General features: G+C 29.4%; 1 protein-coding gene and 1 non-coding gene across 2 annotated transcripts in view; one reads left to right on the top strand and one right to left on the bottom strand.

The window, feature by feature from the left end:
* Positions 1-4,366, top strand: part of LOC106691129 (reticulocyte-binding protein homolog 2b) — a 54,667-nt gene extending 50,301 nt beyond the window's left edge. The window contains exons 10-13 of the mRNA XM_014436796.2: positions 674-782; positions 1,425-1,483; positions 1,576-1,659; positions 3,800-4,366. Coding sequence (XP_014292282.2) covers positions 674-782; positions 1,425-1,483; positions 1,576-1,659; positions 3,800-4,189 — 642 coding nt within the window. The 3' untranslated portion in view covers positions 4,190-4,366. The remainder of the gene's footprint in view (positions 1-673; positions 783-1,424; positions 1,484-1,575; positions 1,660-3,799) is intronic.
* Positions 4,367-11,908: 7,542 nt separating this feature from the next.
* Positions 11,909-11,981, bottom strand: TRNAF-GAA (transfer RNA phenylalanine (anticodon GAA)). Its single transcript has one exon. It is a non-coding gene; the product is annotated as a tRNA-Phe (tRNA).
* Positions 11,982-12,796: the final 815 nt, after the last annotated feature.

Below are 12,796 nucleotides of genomic sequence, written 5' to 3'. Positions count from 1 at the left end.
TTATTTATAAAATATGGATTTTCGGGCAATGGTACTTTTAAATGCCAGTGAAAAAACGAAACTATCATATCAAAAACATCTTTTTCACAGCTTATCATACTATTAGCTATTTAATAATATTTGGCGCCAATTCGATTCCGGCAGAGGCGGATTATTATTATTTCGTGTCGGTCCCACGGGATGAAAATTCGATCCTCCCACTCTGATTATAAAAGTTTGGCAACCTTTAGATAAGTCTCTCCCTCTCCTCATTCCCCTATTCTACTCTATAGGAATTTTATTTTTAAATCATACCTTCACTTTAATACACTTCGTATCAATCACACCGATACTATGACTTAATAAGCTTCATTCAAAAACTCAAGAAAAAAAAAATGGCGGTGTTAATGGAACCTTGAACACCCTATATACACACAGTTATATTTTTCAATATCCTTACGCATATAAATTTTTATTGTTGAATATTTAATATTCGTACGAAACTTCTTAACAATTAAATGAACATTCTATTGTTCTAAAACATTGAAAACGGTTAAATGACAAAATTACCTTTAATTATATTTCTGTATTAGTGTTACGTGTGGGCTCAAAGTTTTGTGATAAAATACTAATAAATATAAAATATTAAACTCATTGTATATTATAGTTATGTGTCTTTTTTCCTTTTTGATAGGTGACATTTTCTTTGTTACATGATCCAGAAAATGAATCAGATGCAATTCCAGATGATGATGATGATAATAAGTCTGAAAAATCACAATTATCAGAAAGAACTCATCAAGGTATATTAAATTATCAGCTTATGTATTTTATGAATTTATTTAAAGATATTGAAATCTCAATAATCCAAATGTCATTACACATTTTGTAAGTCATACACCTTAATGATTGCTGGATATAAGCTCCAAAATTGAACTTTTTTGTTTAATAATTATTGATTTACAACTAGTATGTAACATTCCAACAAAAATACTACAACTGACAGCGCGAGGGAAGTCCAGTGCGAGGACAAACCAGATTTAAAAAATCATTATTTATAATTATTACAAATTTAAGAACATTTTTTGTATCGATTAATTAAAATAAAATGGTCACCCATGAGGTAGTCAACGAGCAAATAACCTAAGATGATTTGTTTTGTTTTTTGGATGAAATAAAAAACACATTTAAAGAAAAAATGTTAATTTTAAAATTATAATTATTAAATATTAAAACCAAAGCAAATATTTATTTTAAAATTATTAGTATAGTTTTTAAATTAAATATTGGTAAAAGAAAATGAATTCCAACTGAATAATTCATGGAATTCCATTTACGAATTCTCTTCTGTATATAGTCACTAAAATCCGGAGGATTAAGGAACTATTTCGCCTACTAGTCCATAAGAATATCTCATGTGGGTTATTAACATGTTTTTTGCCTAGATCTAGCTTCCACATCGAAGAAGGTCACTAAGCCTAGTGAAAAAAACATAGAACCTGAGGTATGTTTACATGTTATTTATTAACGATGATTCATATTAACTTAATTTGACAATAAATTTCTCTCATGTACATTTATCTGTCCATTCCAAAGGTTATGAAATTTCGACAGGGAAACTCACCATCCAGCTCCAAGGTTTCCTTCCACGAAGGTAGTTGGACTTCATATCCAATGCTGGTAAAATTCCATAGAAACCTATGACGATATTTCTAATTTCTTGGTCCATAAAATTGTTTGAATCTTTAAAAAAATCTTAGACAAGGTTTAACGCAAAAATCAGAAAATTAAAAGAGCTATCAGAGATGCATTCAATGTTCTCGACATTTATAATCCATTTTCGACCTTTCATAATCCATGCATTTGATGAACTTTCATTAAATGTTCCATTAAATAATTCTATTACAACTCTACTATGGATCTATCTCCTCTAATAATCACATTTTTTTTTCTTTCTAAATCAATAATATCTGTTAATAATAATTAAGTATGGTGATAATTTATTTATAAATTTGATATTATTATTAGAATATTGCAAGACCTACTAGTTAGACCTGGCTATTTCAGTAATTTATACTATGGGAATATTTAAAATTTAAATAATGATAGAGAAGATGACTGTTGATAATATTTATGAGAAGAAGATGGTGGGGTGTGCGGTCACTGAAAAACTAGTGCCAACATTTCAGCCATAATTTCTAGCCTTCATCAGGGCTAAGGACAAGAAGTGAGGTAAAGTGGTATGCGGTAACATTCTGAGTTAAAAAAGTATTCTGAGTTAAAAGTGTGTCGAATCTACCGGAAGTTTAAGAATAATTTACAAGTTACTTGGATCGGTAAAAATAAGAAATGTAAAAAAGAAAACATAAAAATGGGACGAATAATTTAAAAATTACAAAATAACATAAAACATCGGAGGGAAAATTAACATTAATACTATTCCAATAAATTAAATATATGGAAATATGTTAACAACGAGTTCTGTTTGTCGGTTTTTAAATTGACAGCAGAAGGTTCTAGTTGAATACAAAAACTTTCAGAGATAAGCGTCATGGTAACGAACTGTGGCAAGTAAAGAATTTTTATCTAAATCAAAGAAATGGTTTAAAGATGAACAATGTTCTGAGAGTATTGAGGAAGAATGATTATGTGAGGAGAAACAAGATTTGTGTTGTGTGATGCGGTCTTTTAAGAGGTTTTTGGTTTCACCAATGTAAGCGGAATTACAATTGGGAGTGGAGCAAAGGATGCAGTAGAAGACTTGTGGTCGGTGTAAAATCTTGTTTCTTATTCTTAGCTCTGATGAAGCCTTGGAACTCTGGCCGAAAGTTGGTACAACATTTATTTGTGTTATTCACTGAAATGCGCAATTCACGCACCTCACAACCATCTTCTCATCATATAAATTTAAAATAATATCAGATTAGTTCTGCCCAAAAGTTAACAAAATCGACTTTTAATACGGCCAGGCCTCTGCAATCCTTTAAAACTTATAGGATTGATATGAAAATATTATTTAATATTTTATAATTTATTCCAAAATCAATTGAATCAGTAGAGTATTACCCCGTCAGTGTTTTTTCCACGGTAATTTTCCACTTATTACATATTCTTCTTGGATAAACAAAATAAAAAACGTGGATATGCACTAAATATTCAATTAAATAGATTCAACTCGTTAGTGTTATGTTATTAGGTCTAATCAGTCACTCCTACTTCATTTTATTTTCAATGGAAAATGATTTTTGACTAGATAGGAACAAGGATTGGAGAGAGTGAGAGAGATATGCTAATAATGCCTTTTTGTGAATTACATGCATTTTTACAAACGAGAATATTAAATTATTTTATTGTTTTTAAACAATGAAAAACAAAAAATACTCGATACTTGCTTCTTTTGAACTGTTGTAAACACTGTCAGACCACCTAAATTGTTGATTTTGACAATTGTGCGCCGTTAAGAACACATAAATTTCATATTATTAAGAAAAATTAGACATATTAAATTATACAAATACAAAATCTAACTTACCGATTAAAATAATTTTTTGAAAAAAAGATGGTGGAAGTGGCGGCAGACTTTTGCACAGAAAATAGTCAAATCAAAATGTATTGATTGCCGACGTTAGGCCTATACTTCAGCCCTTCTTCAGGGCTACAAAGAGGAAGATACATTAGGGACGAAAATTACAGAATAATACTAGAAGAATGAATATAAACGATTTAAAAAAATAAAAATAAAAATAGAAGTAGTATTTATACTATAGTATTTATCAATACGTTTCATTTATCATCGAGTATTATAGAATTTTTTTTATAGAAAATGGGACAATGTACTACTAAACATGCTAGTAGCGTGACTGAAACGATTTCTGGCTCCGATTCTACACTTCATCACGTGGATATTCCAGATAGAAAACGGACCAACAGTTTATTTAAGAGATTTCTAAATAAACTGAGTCTTAATGACAGAAAGTCAGCAGAAGTTAGGAAATATATTAATCATGAGCTGGAAGCTGAGGAACCTGCGTCTGCCGAGGCGAGCAGGAAAAACAAGCCGGAAGAACAAGATCATCCTTCGCCGAATATAGTGAAGAGAGCATGGGACTCAGCCAAGAAGTTCTCAACGCTGGGGTTGGCTGCTCCTTTGCAAGATAAAGTGACTCGGAAAAGGAGTACTTTGTCGAATACGAGTAAGGATGATGTTTAGAGAGAACCAGGATATTTTAAAGATAAAACTGAGTTCAATATAGATTGATGTATATCCATGTATAGACATGAAGGATATTCATCCATAAAGATCTACAGTTGAATTAGCACATACTAAATTATAAAAGTATCGAACGAAAACAGAAAAGCCCTAAGTAATAAATTATATGAAATCAAATTTAGTATTATTTATCTAGAAGATATATCGGATAATATTTTAACTCTTTGGCTAGTTGCGTCGAGTCTATATGATTTTACATTCAACTTGTTACTAAAGGCCGGATTTTCGTCCAGTAAGAAATCTAAAAACGGGCAAGCCCAAATTGTGAACGGATCATCAGAATCCGTCAAAAATCAACTACATAGTGTAATTTAAAATAACTAATCAAAGAAAGAACACACATTATATATATATATAAGTTTTTATGACCATGAAGAGATTTTTACATAATCCCAAAAAACTACTAATTAATAATATTCCAAAAATATTCATCATTTTTGTTAACTTGTTCTTTTTTTTTTTGCTTCCTTGCAGTAATGAAAAATATTATTTAGTGCCTATCTAGCTGTAGTCAAATTTGAATTCTGACATGATCGATCAAATCATTAATCCGATTTTAATGAAATGTTTAGGGAACTTTAGCAGGTATCCATCTAGTATTTTTGCTTACGCCTGGACAAATGTATTTTTCTTAGCATATCTATATTTTAAAACTGTTGTCCGATTTTCCCTTATTTTGAGGAAAATTGAGGATTAGATTTATCGTGGTCTAATATACATTTGATCAAATTCCATTCATTTAATCATGGGAAGAACAATTTATTTTTTCATTAAACGCAAGTTTCATACTTCTCCCGTCCATTTTATTCTCAAACAACTAAATTTAATAAAAAAGAAAAATAATTAAACAATATCTTGCCATATTTATTTTTCTATTCTCAACTGGCAAAACAGTTTAGTCCAAGTAGCCAAAGAGACAATTTGGCTAACATGTTTGTTTATTAATAATTTTCTTAGTACAATTAAAAATCTTACTTATGAATCTCTATTATTTTTTTTTATAGTAAATATTTGCTAAACATTTTGTGAAATTACCGAGATAAAAAATCTTTTAAAAATATGCCTCTTAAGGTAAAGCAAAAAACATAATTTTTTTAATTTAATTTATTTTATAAATGAAACTTTTATAACTGAACTCCTCCATAGGACGCTCTGGAATGGAAACGTCAAAATTCAACTGAATTATTGTACTATCAGTTATAAAGGAACTATTAGTGGAGTTTCACTAATATACAATTAATGCTCAAATAAGTTTTTTAAACAAAACATGAACTAAGTATAACATCGAACACACTTGAAAGTTTGGTGGTCAGTGTTTGTATAAATATTAGGAAATTAATAAATAGTTATTTTTTATTTTGTTAGCAAGCTTTAATTATTATTTCTTTCCCTAAAGTCACCTTAAATTATTTCTTAATGGCTGATTTCAAACAAGGAACTTTCGCGCATACTCGGAATTACTATTCCTTTCTATATTATGCTTTTAAAGATAAGATAAAATCTTTATTATGAAGATAAAACATAACATTGCTAAAAAATAAATTTAATTCACTGTATATTCCTGAGGTTTGATGCAGGAATATCTGAACGATAAGAATGTTTGTTGGCAAAAATGCTTTTTATAAAATATTAAAATTCAGGTGTAGCTCATCTATATTTTACATTTATTGGTTGTTTTTTTTTGTAAATATATTTTTTACAAAATCCTATTGAATTCAATAATTAATGGAGTAAATAAGTAAGAAATTCATATAACCATTGAATTGTATGTATTATGAAATAATAATTAAATGTACAACAACAAGGACAAATGGTTTATAGTCAATTATGGTTCTATGATAAATAATTATAATTATCTTTACTACTACTCTCGAAATTCTAAAAAAACAATTAAATGATTTCATATTTTAACATTTTAAAATATATAATTAATAAGAAAAATTTATTTTTAGTGTTAGTACACTGCAACAATGAATACGTTGCACGTACTCAACACTTACTAAAAATAGACAAGGGAGCGGATATAGTAGTGGCATACTATGAATGAGTTCTAATCAATGGGATCTAACTGCATTGTATGCAACAGGTTGCTTTGTACGGTAGTTCCAGTGCACTCGACCCAGTTACAGGTTGTCGGAGAAGGTAATTCTTCTTAAGACTTCATTCAAATCGTTAGTGGGAAATAAAACAAAAATTTATAAAATTTAATTCTAAAATGTTAAGAAATACACAAAGACAAGTAGAATTATACTGTTAAAAAACAATAAATTTGAGCTAATATGATTGTGATAAAAAAAACCTGCTATTATTTAAATAGAAATTTTAAATCATTCAATGTTTTGCAATAAAGACGTGTTATAAACAATATTAAAGCTGGGCTGTTTGATTATATTTAATGATTTTTTTTTTTCATATTTCAGAATTATACTTAAACTTTAACTGAACTCATAACTATGAATTCTAATTTATTCGTTCCAAATAAATAAATATAGTTTCTAGTTACTAAATTTCGTGATTTGTTGAAGCAAATTTATAGGGGGAAAAAACATGAAACCTCTAATTTCTATAAAACAAGTTTTAACATCTGGGTATTTTTTCATTAAAAAAAACAACAATCCTGTTTTTGTTTTATTTTAATTAGAATTTTTTCGTGTTAACAATTTAAATTTATTTTAATTAATTAATTAATTTGTTTGGCATTTATATAGGTAAATTACAATAACAAATAAAAAAAAAATAGAAAGAAAACTTATTTTGAACATAAAAGTTAGAATAGTTGAAATAAAATTTACATAAATATGTACTACTAAAGTAAATAAGTGAATACTTGTGGAATGGAAGAAATAAGAATATACTAAATAAAGATTTTGTGGGAAGATACTCGGACCGTCTTCCTGGCGGTTGAGAAAATTACAAAAATATATGAAAAATTATTTATTTGTAACCACTGTTTTGCTCCTCACCTGGACCCGGACCATATTCTTGCAATCAATTATTTATGGTCAACCAATAATCTTCCAGTAAAACTTTACCAAAATAAGGCAACTTCAATTAGTTTAATTATTATCAAATGAAAATCAACACAATGTCATCTATATTTTCACAACCATATTTATTTTAAGTATTCCATTTTTAGCTTATTTACTTTAAATCGAATGATATGTATAGAATAATACATACATATGGTCATGAAATTAAAATCTGTGGAATTATGGAGAAGATGGTCAGGGCTGAGGTCAAAAGGGAAACAAGAATATTTAACTATTTATTTCCGGACGTTCCGCCCTATTTTGTGGAGCTTCATCAGGGTTGTTTCAGTTGAGGTCAATTATCAAATGAAGCTCTACAACGCGGGATGAAACGTCAGAAAATAAATAGTTGTTAACTATTTTTGTATCTCTTTTGACCGCAACCCTGACCATCTTCTCCATAATTTGAAATTATACGGTCAACTATTTTAATATATAAAATCGAATTGTACTTTTTTACCTCCAATATGTAGATTAATAAAAGAATTAGTAATATAAAGTAGTTAGTTTGGTTTATTACGAGAAAGTGTTTTTTTTTTTTTTTTGCAAATTTACTTAAAAAATATATGTACATTATACATTTGATTACTGATTGAGTAATTAACGATTATTTATATAAGTAACTAAAGTAACAAAACATTAACTTTCTTTAAATTAAATTCGATTTACTCCAGTCTTTATGACTCTTTCATATATGAAATGTGTATAAAATGTTGTATATCGAATAAGTAAATATTTTTGTCTTCCATCAAGGTTTTTTGCTTTTTGTTTTTTTTTAAAACAAAATTTAATATATTTAAGTAATGCATATTCAGGTTCACTTAGAACAAGGAACCGACAAGAAAATATTAAAAGAATTATTCTACTTTCGATTACGAAACTCAGAAGATAGATGAATTCAGGTTTCTGCTGACGAATCGCACCCTATTGCAATAACGCTCTGTGAAATTCCGGAATATAATATTCAATAATAATTACTCCCTACTATTAAATCCCACGATAATTCCAGCATTATTTCCTAAAAAAACATTCTCTACTGGACTTCGGATTTTTTTGTAGCAGTAAAATATTAACCTAAAGAAAATTATAAATCAGGCCGCAGGAGGTGGCCGGCCCAACCCTACTATCGGCAGTGGGCTAACAATATTTCATTTACTAGTTAATTCAAGCGTTCTTTATCAAAGAAATAGAGCGAGGAATTTAATAGATTTTTTTTACTCTACTGGAAAGATAAACTTACCCATTTGGACTCAACACGAAAGAAATTAATCCAATACACCAGCGAAAACTGTTTATAGAGTCAGTTCACATATAGAGTTATTATTGTAGCAGTACAATGTCCAATAACCTCTGGTTCAAGAGCATACAGGGAGAAAAAAATCAGTTATTTCACCTCAATTGTTGATTACTTTAACGAAAACTAAGTATAATAACTAGTCTGTTGATGAGTCTGCCAAGTATAGTTAGAGGGAAAAAAAAAAACTGGCGACTGTTTCAAAATGTTAATAAAAATTCATTTTTCATTCGGAGCTCCATTTTAGTAAATTTACTAAAATATATGCTTTTGCAGAGCAGTTATTCATTTAGGAAAATATCATGATAACTACTTTTCCTACGAAGATAACCCTCATGAACTACTTTATAGCACATTAAACTAACTTTAGTTTAATAGACATCTGTACGTGTGATGGTTCCTGAAATATAGATTTCCAGCAATAAGTTCACATACTATTGATTTTTTATGATATGATCATTTAAAAAGAAACAATATCCCGAAAACTATTAAACATAAACTAGTTTAAATAATGTTCTTTTTGGTATTCTAGTGTTGTTGGTAATTTTAAAGATATGGAGCTCCGAATGAAAAATGGTTTAAACGTTTTGAAACAGCCGCCAATCTTAATTCCCTTATATATAATTATACAACTATAATTGGCAGACTCTTCAATTTTGACGAGTAACTATTTATAGTTTTCATTATAGTAATAAAAAAGTGGGGAGAATTAACTTACTTTTTTCTCCTCTTGAGCTCATTACAAACACTATTAGTAGTTTGCTCCAATTGCGTAGAGGTAATATTTCCTTTAATAGAGTTACCATAATTTTCTTTATTGGTGTAAAAACAGTTAAGCAGTCATTCGCTATTCGTTTCATATCTAACGCTCATTGCATTTAATAATTATTTACATGGTAAATAATCATCAGAAAATATCAACTACAATGTGCTATGTATCGAGGAATCAGCCACGATTTCAACAATATGTCGTTTATTAAGGTTTTTTGCTATCTGTCCTCGATACCTGGTTAGGGTAGGAGTCTCTTACTGAGTCTCCGGATATGAAAACATCTCTATTAAGTTTGTCACATTACCAGAGGCCCCTGAGAAAATTAGAATGGCTAACCTTTAAGTATCGAAGCAGAAAATAGGTTAGGACGAGGGACCAGAATCAAATTAACCAGGCAGATCCTTCCTGGTCAGTTTAACTTTTTTTTTACACATCCTCGGCCCTGAGGAGGGGGACGCCTGCCTCGGGAGTCTTCGGACATCGATCACCAATCAGAGAAGAGATTTGGAAATAAGGTAACGCCCTAAAAGAGAAGTGGGAGAAAAATACAGAGAGGGAATTTAGAAGAGAAGAACAGGACACTCTACAGGAAGGGCTAGACGGAGGCAGACTCAAGAGGAAGGCTCAGACGAGTGAGGACTGTCAGGAGGACAGTCAGCAGGATGCGCTTCGACCAAACGGAGGCCAGGAAACCTGGACATCCCTGATGAAACAGAAGACACCTACGGCACTACATCCCACGGCATCAGCAGCTATAAGTATAAATTAACTAATAAGTAATCATGTAATAATTTATATTTTATGGCAACCTTTATCTGAATCATTTGAATCATTTTAATTATAATAACAAATTGTAAATAAATACTTAGTTTCTTTATATAGTTTATATACTGTTATATATCCCAATATACCACTCTTTATTATCCTATATGATCAATGGTAAGAACATTTTATGAATATAAAGGTATTTAATTGGTAAACTGGTAAACACACAAACAGCCTTTGGAAAGGAATCCAATTATAATAATAGTTTTTTAGGACTCAATTTATAATCAATTAACTAATTTATTTTTGGATAATTGCCTTCAGCGATTATCCTGGCATCCCAAGTAAATCAGCTACTAGTACATAGCAAATGATCATCCACATCGCATTTCAGCGCTGTGTCCCGCTATCCTGACTATGCTTATTTTGTTTCGAATTTTAACCAAACTAATTAATCACCAAAAAGATTGTTGTATAATGTTAAACCTAAACTTGTTTTTTTTTATGTGAGCTTACTTATAGTTGCACATAGGAGTAATAGTCTTAAAAGCTTTTATTTAAAAAAAATTATTAAATTTGCGGTTTCAACATAACGCAGGATTTTTTTTAAAGAATGAATTTTCTTTTTAAAATGGGATCGAGGCTTTAACAGACATTATTTAAAATTTGTTGTTTTACAACAAGATGATGACTTTGTATGGCTCTAAAGATGTGCAACCCGTGGTTTTGTTAAATGAGTATTGGCTATATTTTTAGATACTAATAAATTTTGATTAAAAAAACTGTAACTATGACCTCTCGGAAAAAAATAAATTTTATTCCTATCAATAAAAAAGTACATTTATTTTATTTATTTTTTTTTATTGTTTTAAGGTTTAGTCTATTAATATTTAAAACATTACTTATCCTAATCCGCTTCCTCATGAATGAAGATGACCTGTTTCTAATTTCGACTCACGAATTATGTTCACCGTGAACTTAACATTGTTATGTATGAGAGTACAAAAAGTTAAGTATGTATGTCTCATTTGGACCATTCTCATGGCCTTAATTTTTTACTATCTCAATAGACTAAAAATTGAACTAAAACATCAAAATCAATGTTTCTAGTGAATTTAACTTTAAATAGACCAGATTTTCCACTGTAGATCACATAGTTCACCCATACCTAATAGTATATAGAATTTTTTCTTTTAAATTTTTATTTCGGAGACCTAATTTTTAATAAATAATTATATATCTAATCAAGTATTTTTTTTTATTACTAAACGGGTTTTTATTTGTATTACTACAAAAGAATAAGGGCCACATAACCTATTGGTCACATATAGATTACCAACATGAATGGTAAGTTGTTATGTTACAGTAAACATTGCACAGTACTCCAAAATTAATTATTTTGTATCTTTTATTGAAAGTACAAAATAGTATCTTGTACTCCGAGCAGTAAAAAACAAAATAGTATCTTGAATTTTGTATTTGAAATAATTTTGTAACAAAATAATTAGAAGTATTTCAGATACAGATAGAAAAATAATTTAAATCAAAAATATCTAGAAAAAATTTGTATTTCATTGAATTATCTAATTACTAAAAGTATTTTGTATTTAAAAGATTTATTTAAAAACTATTTTGAGTATTTTTTTACCCGGATAAAGGAAGTAGTTTGTAGAATATCTTCGGGTTAAAGTAAAAGTAATAGTGTACTGAACTATAATCATAATAAGCTGGCCACTTTTAGCATTACCACAATACAAATTAATTAAAGATCAATTTCAGAAATAATCGTAAAAGATTAATGCCGAAACCCGGGATCGAACCAGGGACCTTTAGATCTTCAGTCTAACGCTCTCCCAACTGAGCTATTTCGGCTCATGAAGGAAGGTAATTCGTTTAATGAAAACAACACATATAATTGATTAAATGTCGTAGTTGTGATTGTAAATTTGTAAATAATATTAGAAATGAGCTGTGAGATACTCGATTGTTGGAGACAAGAATGCCACTGAATGAACTCGTGGTGATAAGCTACTACACGCCCAGTGACAAGTGTTTTAGTCACATGGCGCCCACATGTTGTTTTCACAAGTGTTTTCTGTCCTTAATCCTGTTGGCTCTACCTAAATCCAACTCCTGCCCCCCGTTAAGATGTACTTGGCGCTGAAGATATTCTATAAATATAGTAGGTCCTTCATAATAAAATATTATGTACACTTGTATATTTGACAAAAAAACTTAAGTAAGGAATATGCAATTTGTGTAATATGCTATGTACTTGAGTTTGCAACATAAAAAATCTTGTATAGGTGATACCTCCCAAAACTGGTAACTTCCAATATTGGTATAGCATTAATATTCGGTAGGTACATAAAATAAGTTGTTTTTGTTACAGAGGTAATAGTAGTTCACAAAACATCATGTGGAATATTATTTGTAGTTTATTGTGTAATACTACTAGTATATGGCATGATACGATACAGAGAAGGTGGAAGGACATTGAAGCTTTATGTTTTTTTTTTAAACCAAAGGAGTATCATCTCAAAAAAAAATTGAAGTTAGGTAATTAATCAAATATTAGTTATATTTTAATGTGCATAAAATAAATAAATATGGTTTTGTTTATTTATGTTGTTCTTTGCTGACCGCACCCCCCGACAAACTTCTCCAATCATTAATCTACGGTCAAC

Source organism: Halyomorpha halys, unplaced genomic scaffold, assembly GCF_000696795.3.
Source record: "Halyomorpha halys isolate HHAL.00 unplaced genomic scaffold, Hhal_1.1 Scaffold2095.1, whole genome shotgun sequence".
NCBI lineage: Eukaryota > Metazoa > Arthropoda > Insecta > Hemiptera > Pentatomidae > Halyomorpha > Halyomorpha halys.
This window is presented reverse-complemented; position numbering and strand designations above follow the sequence as displayed.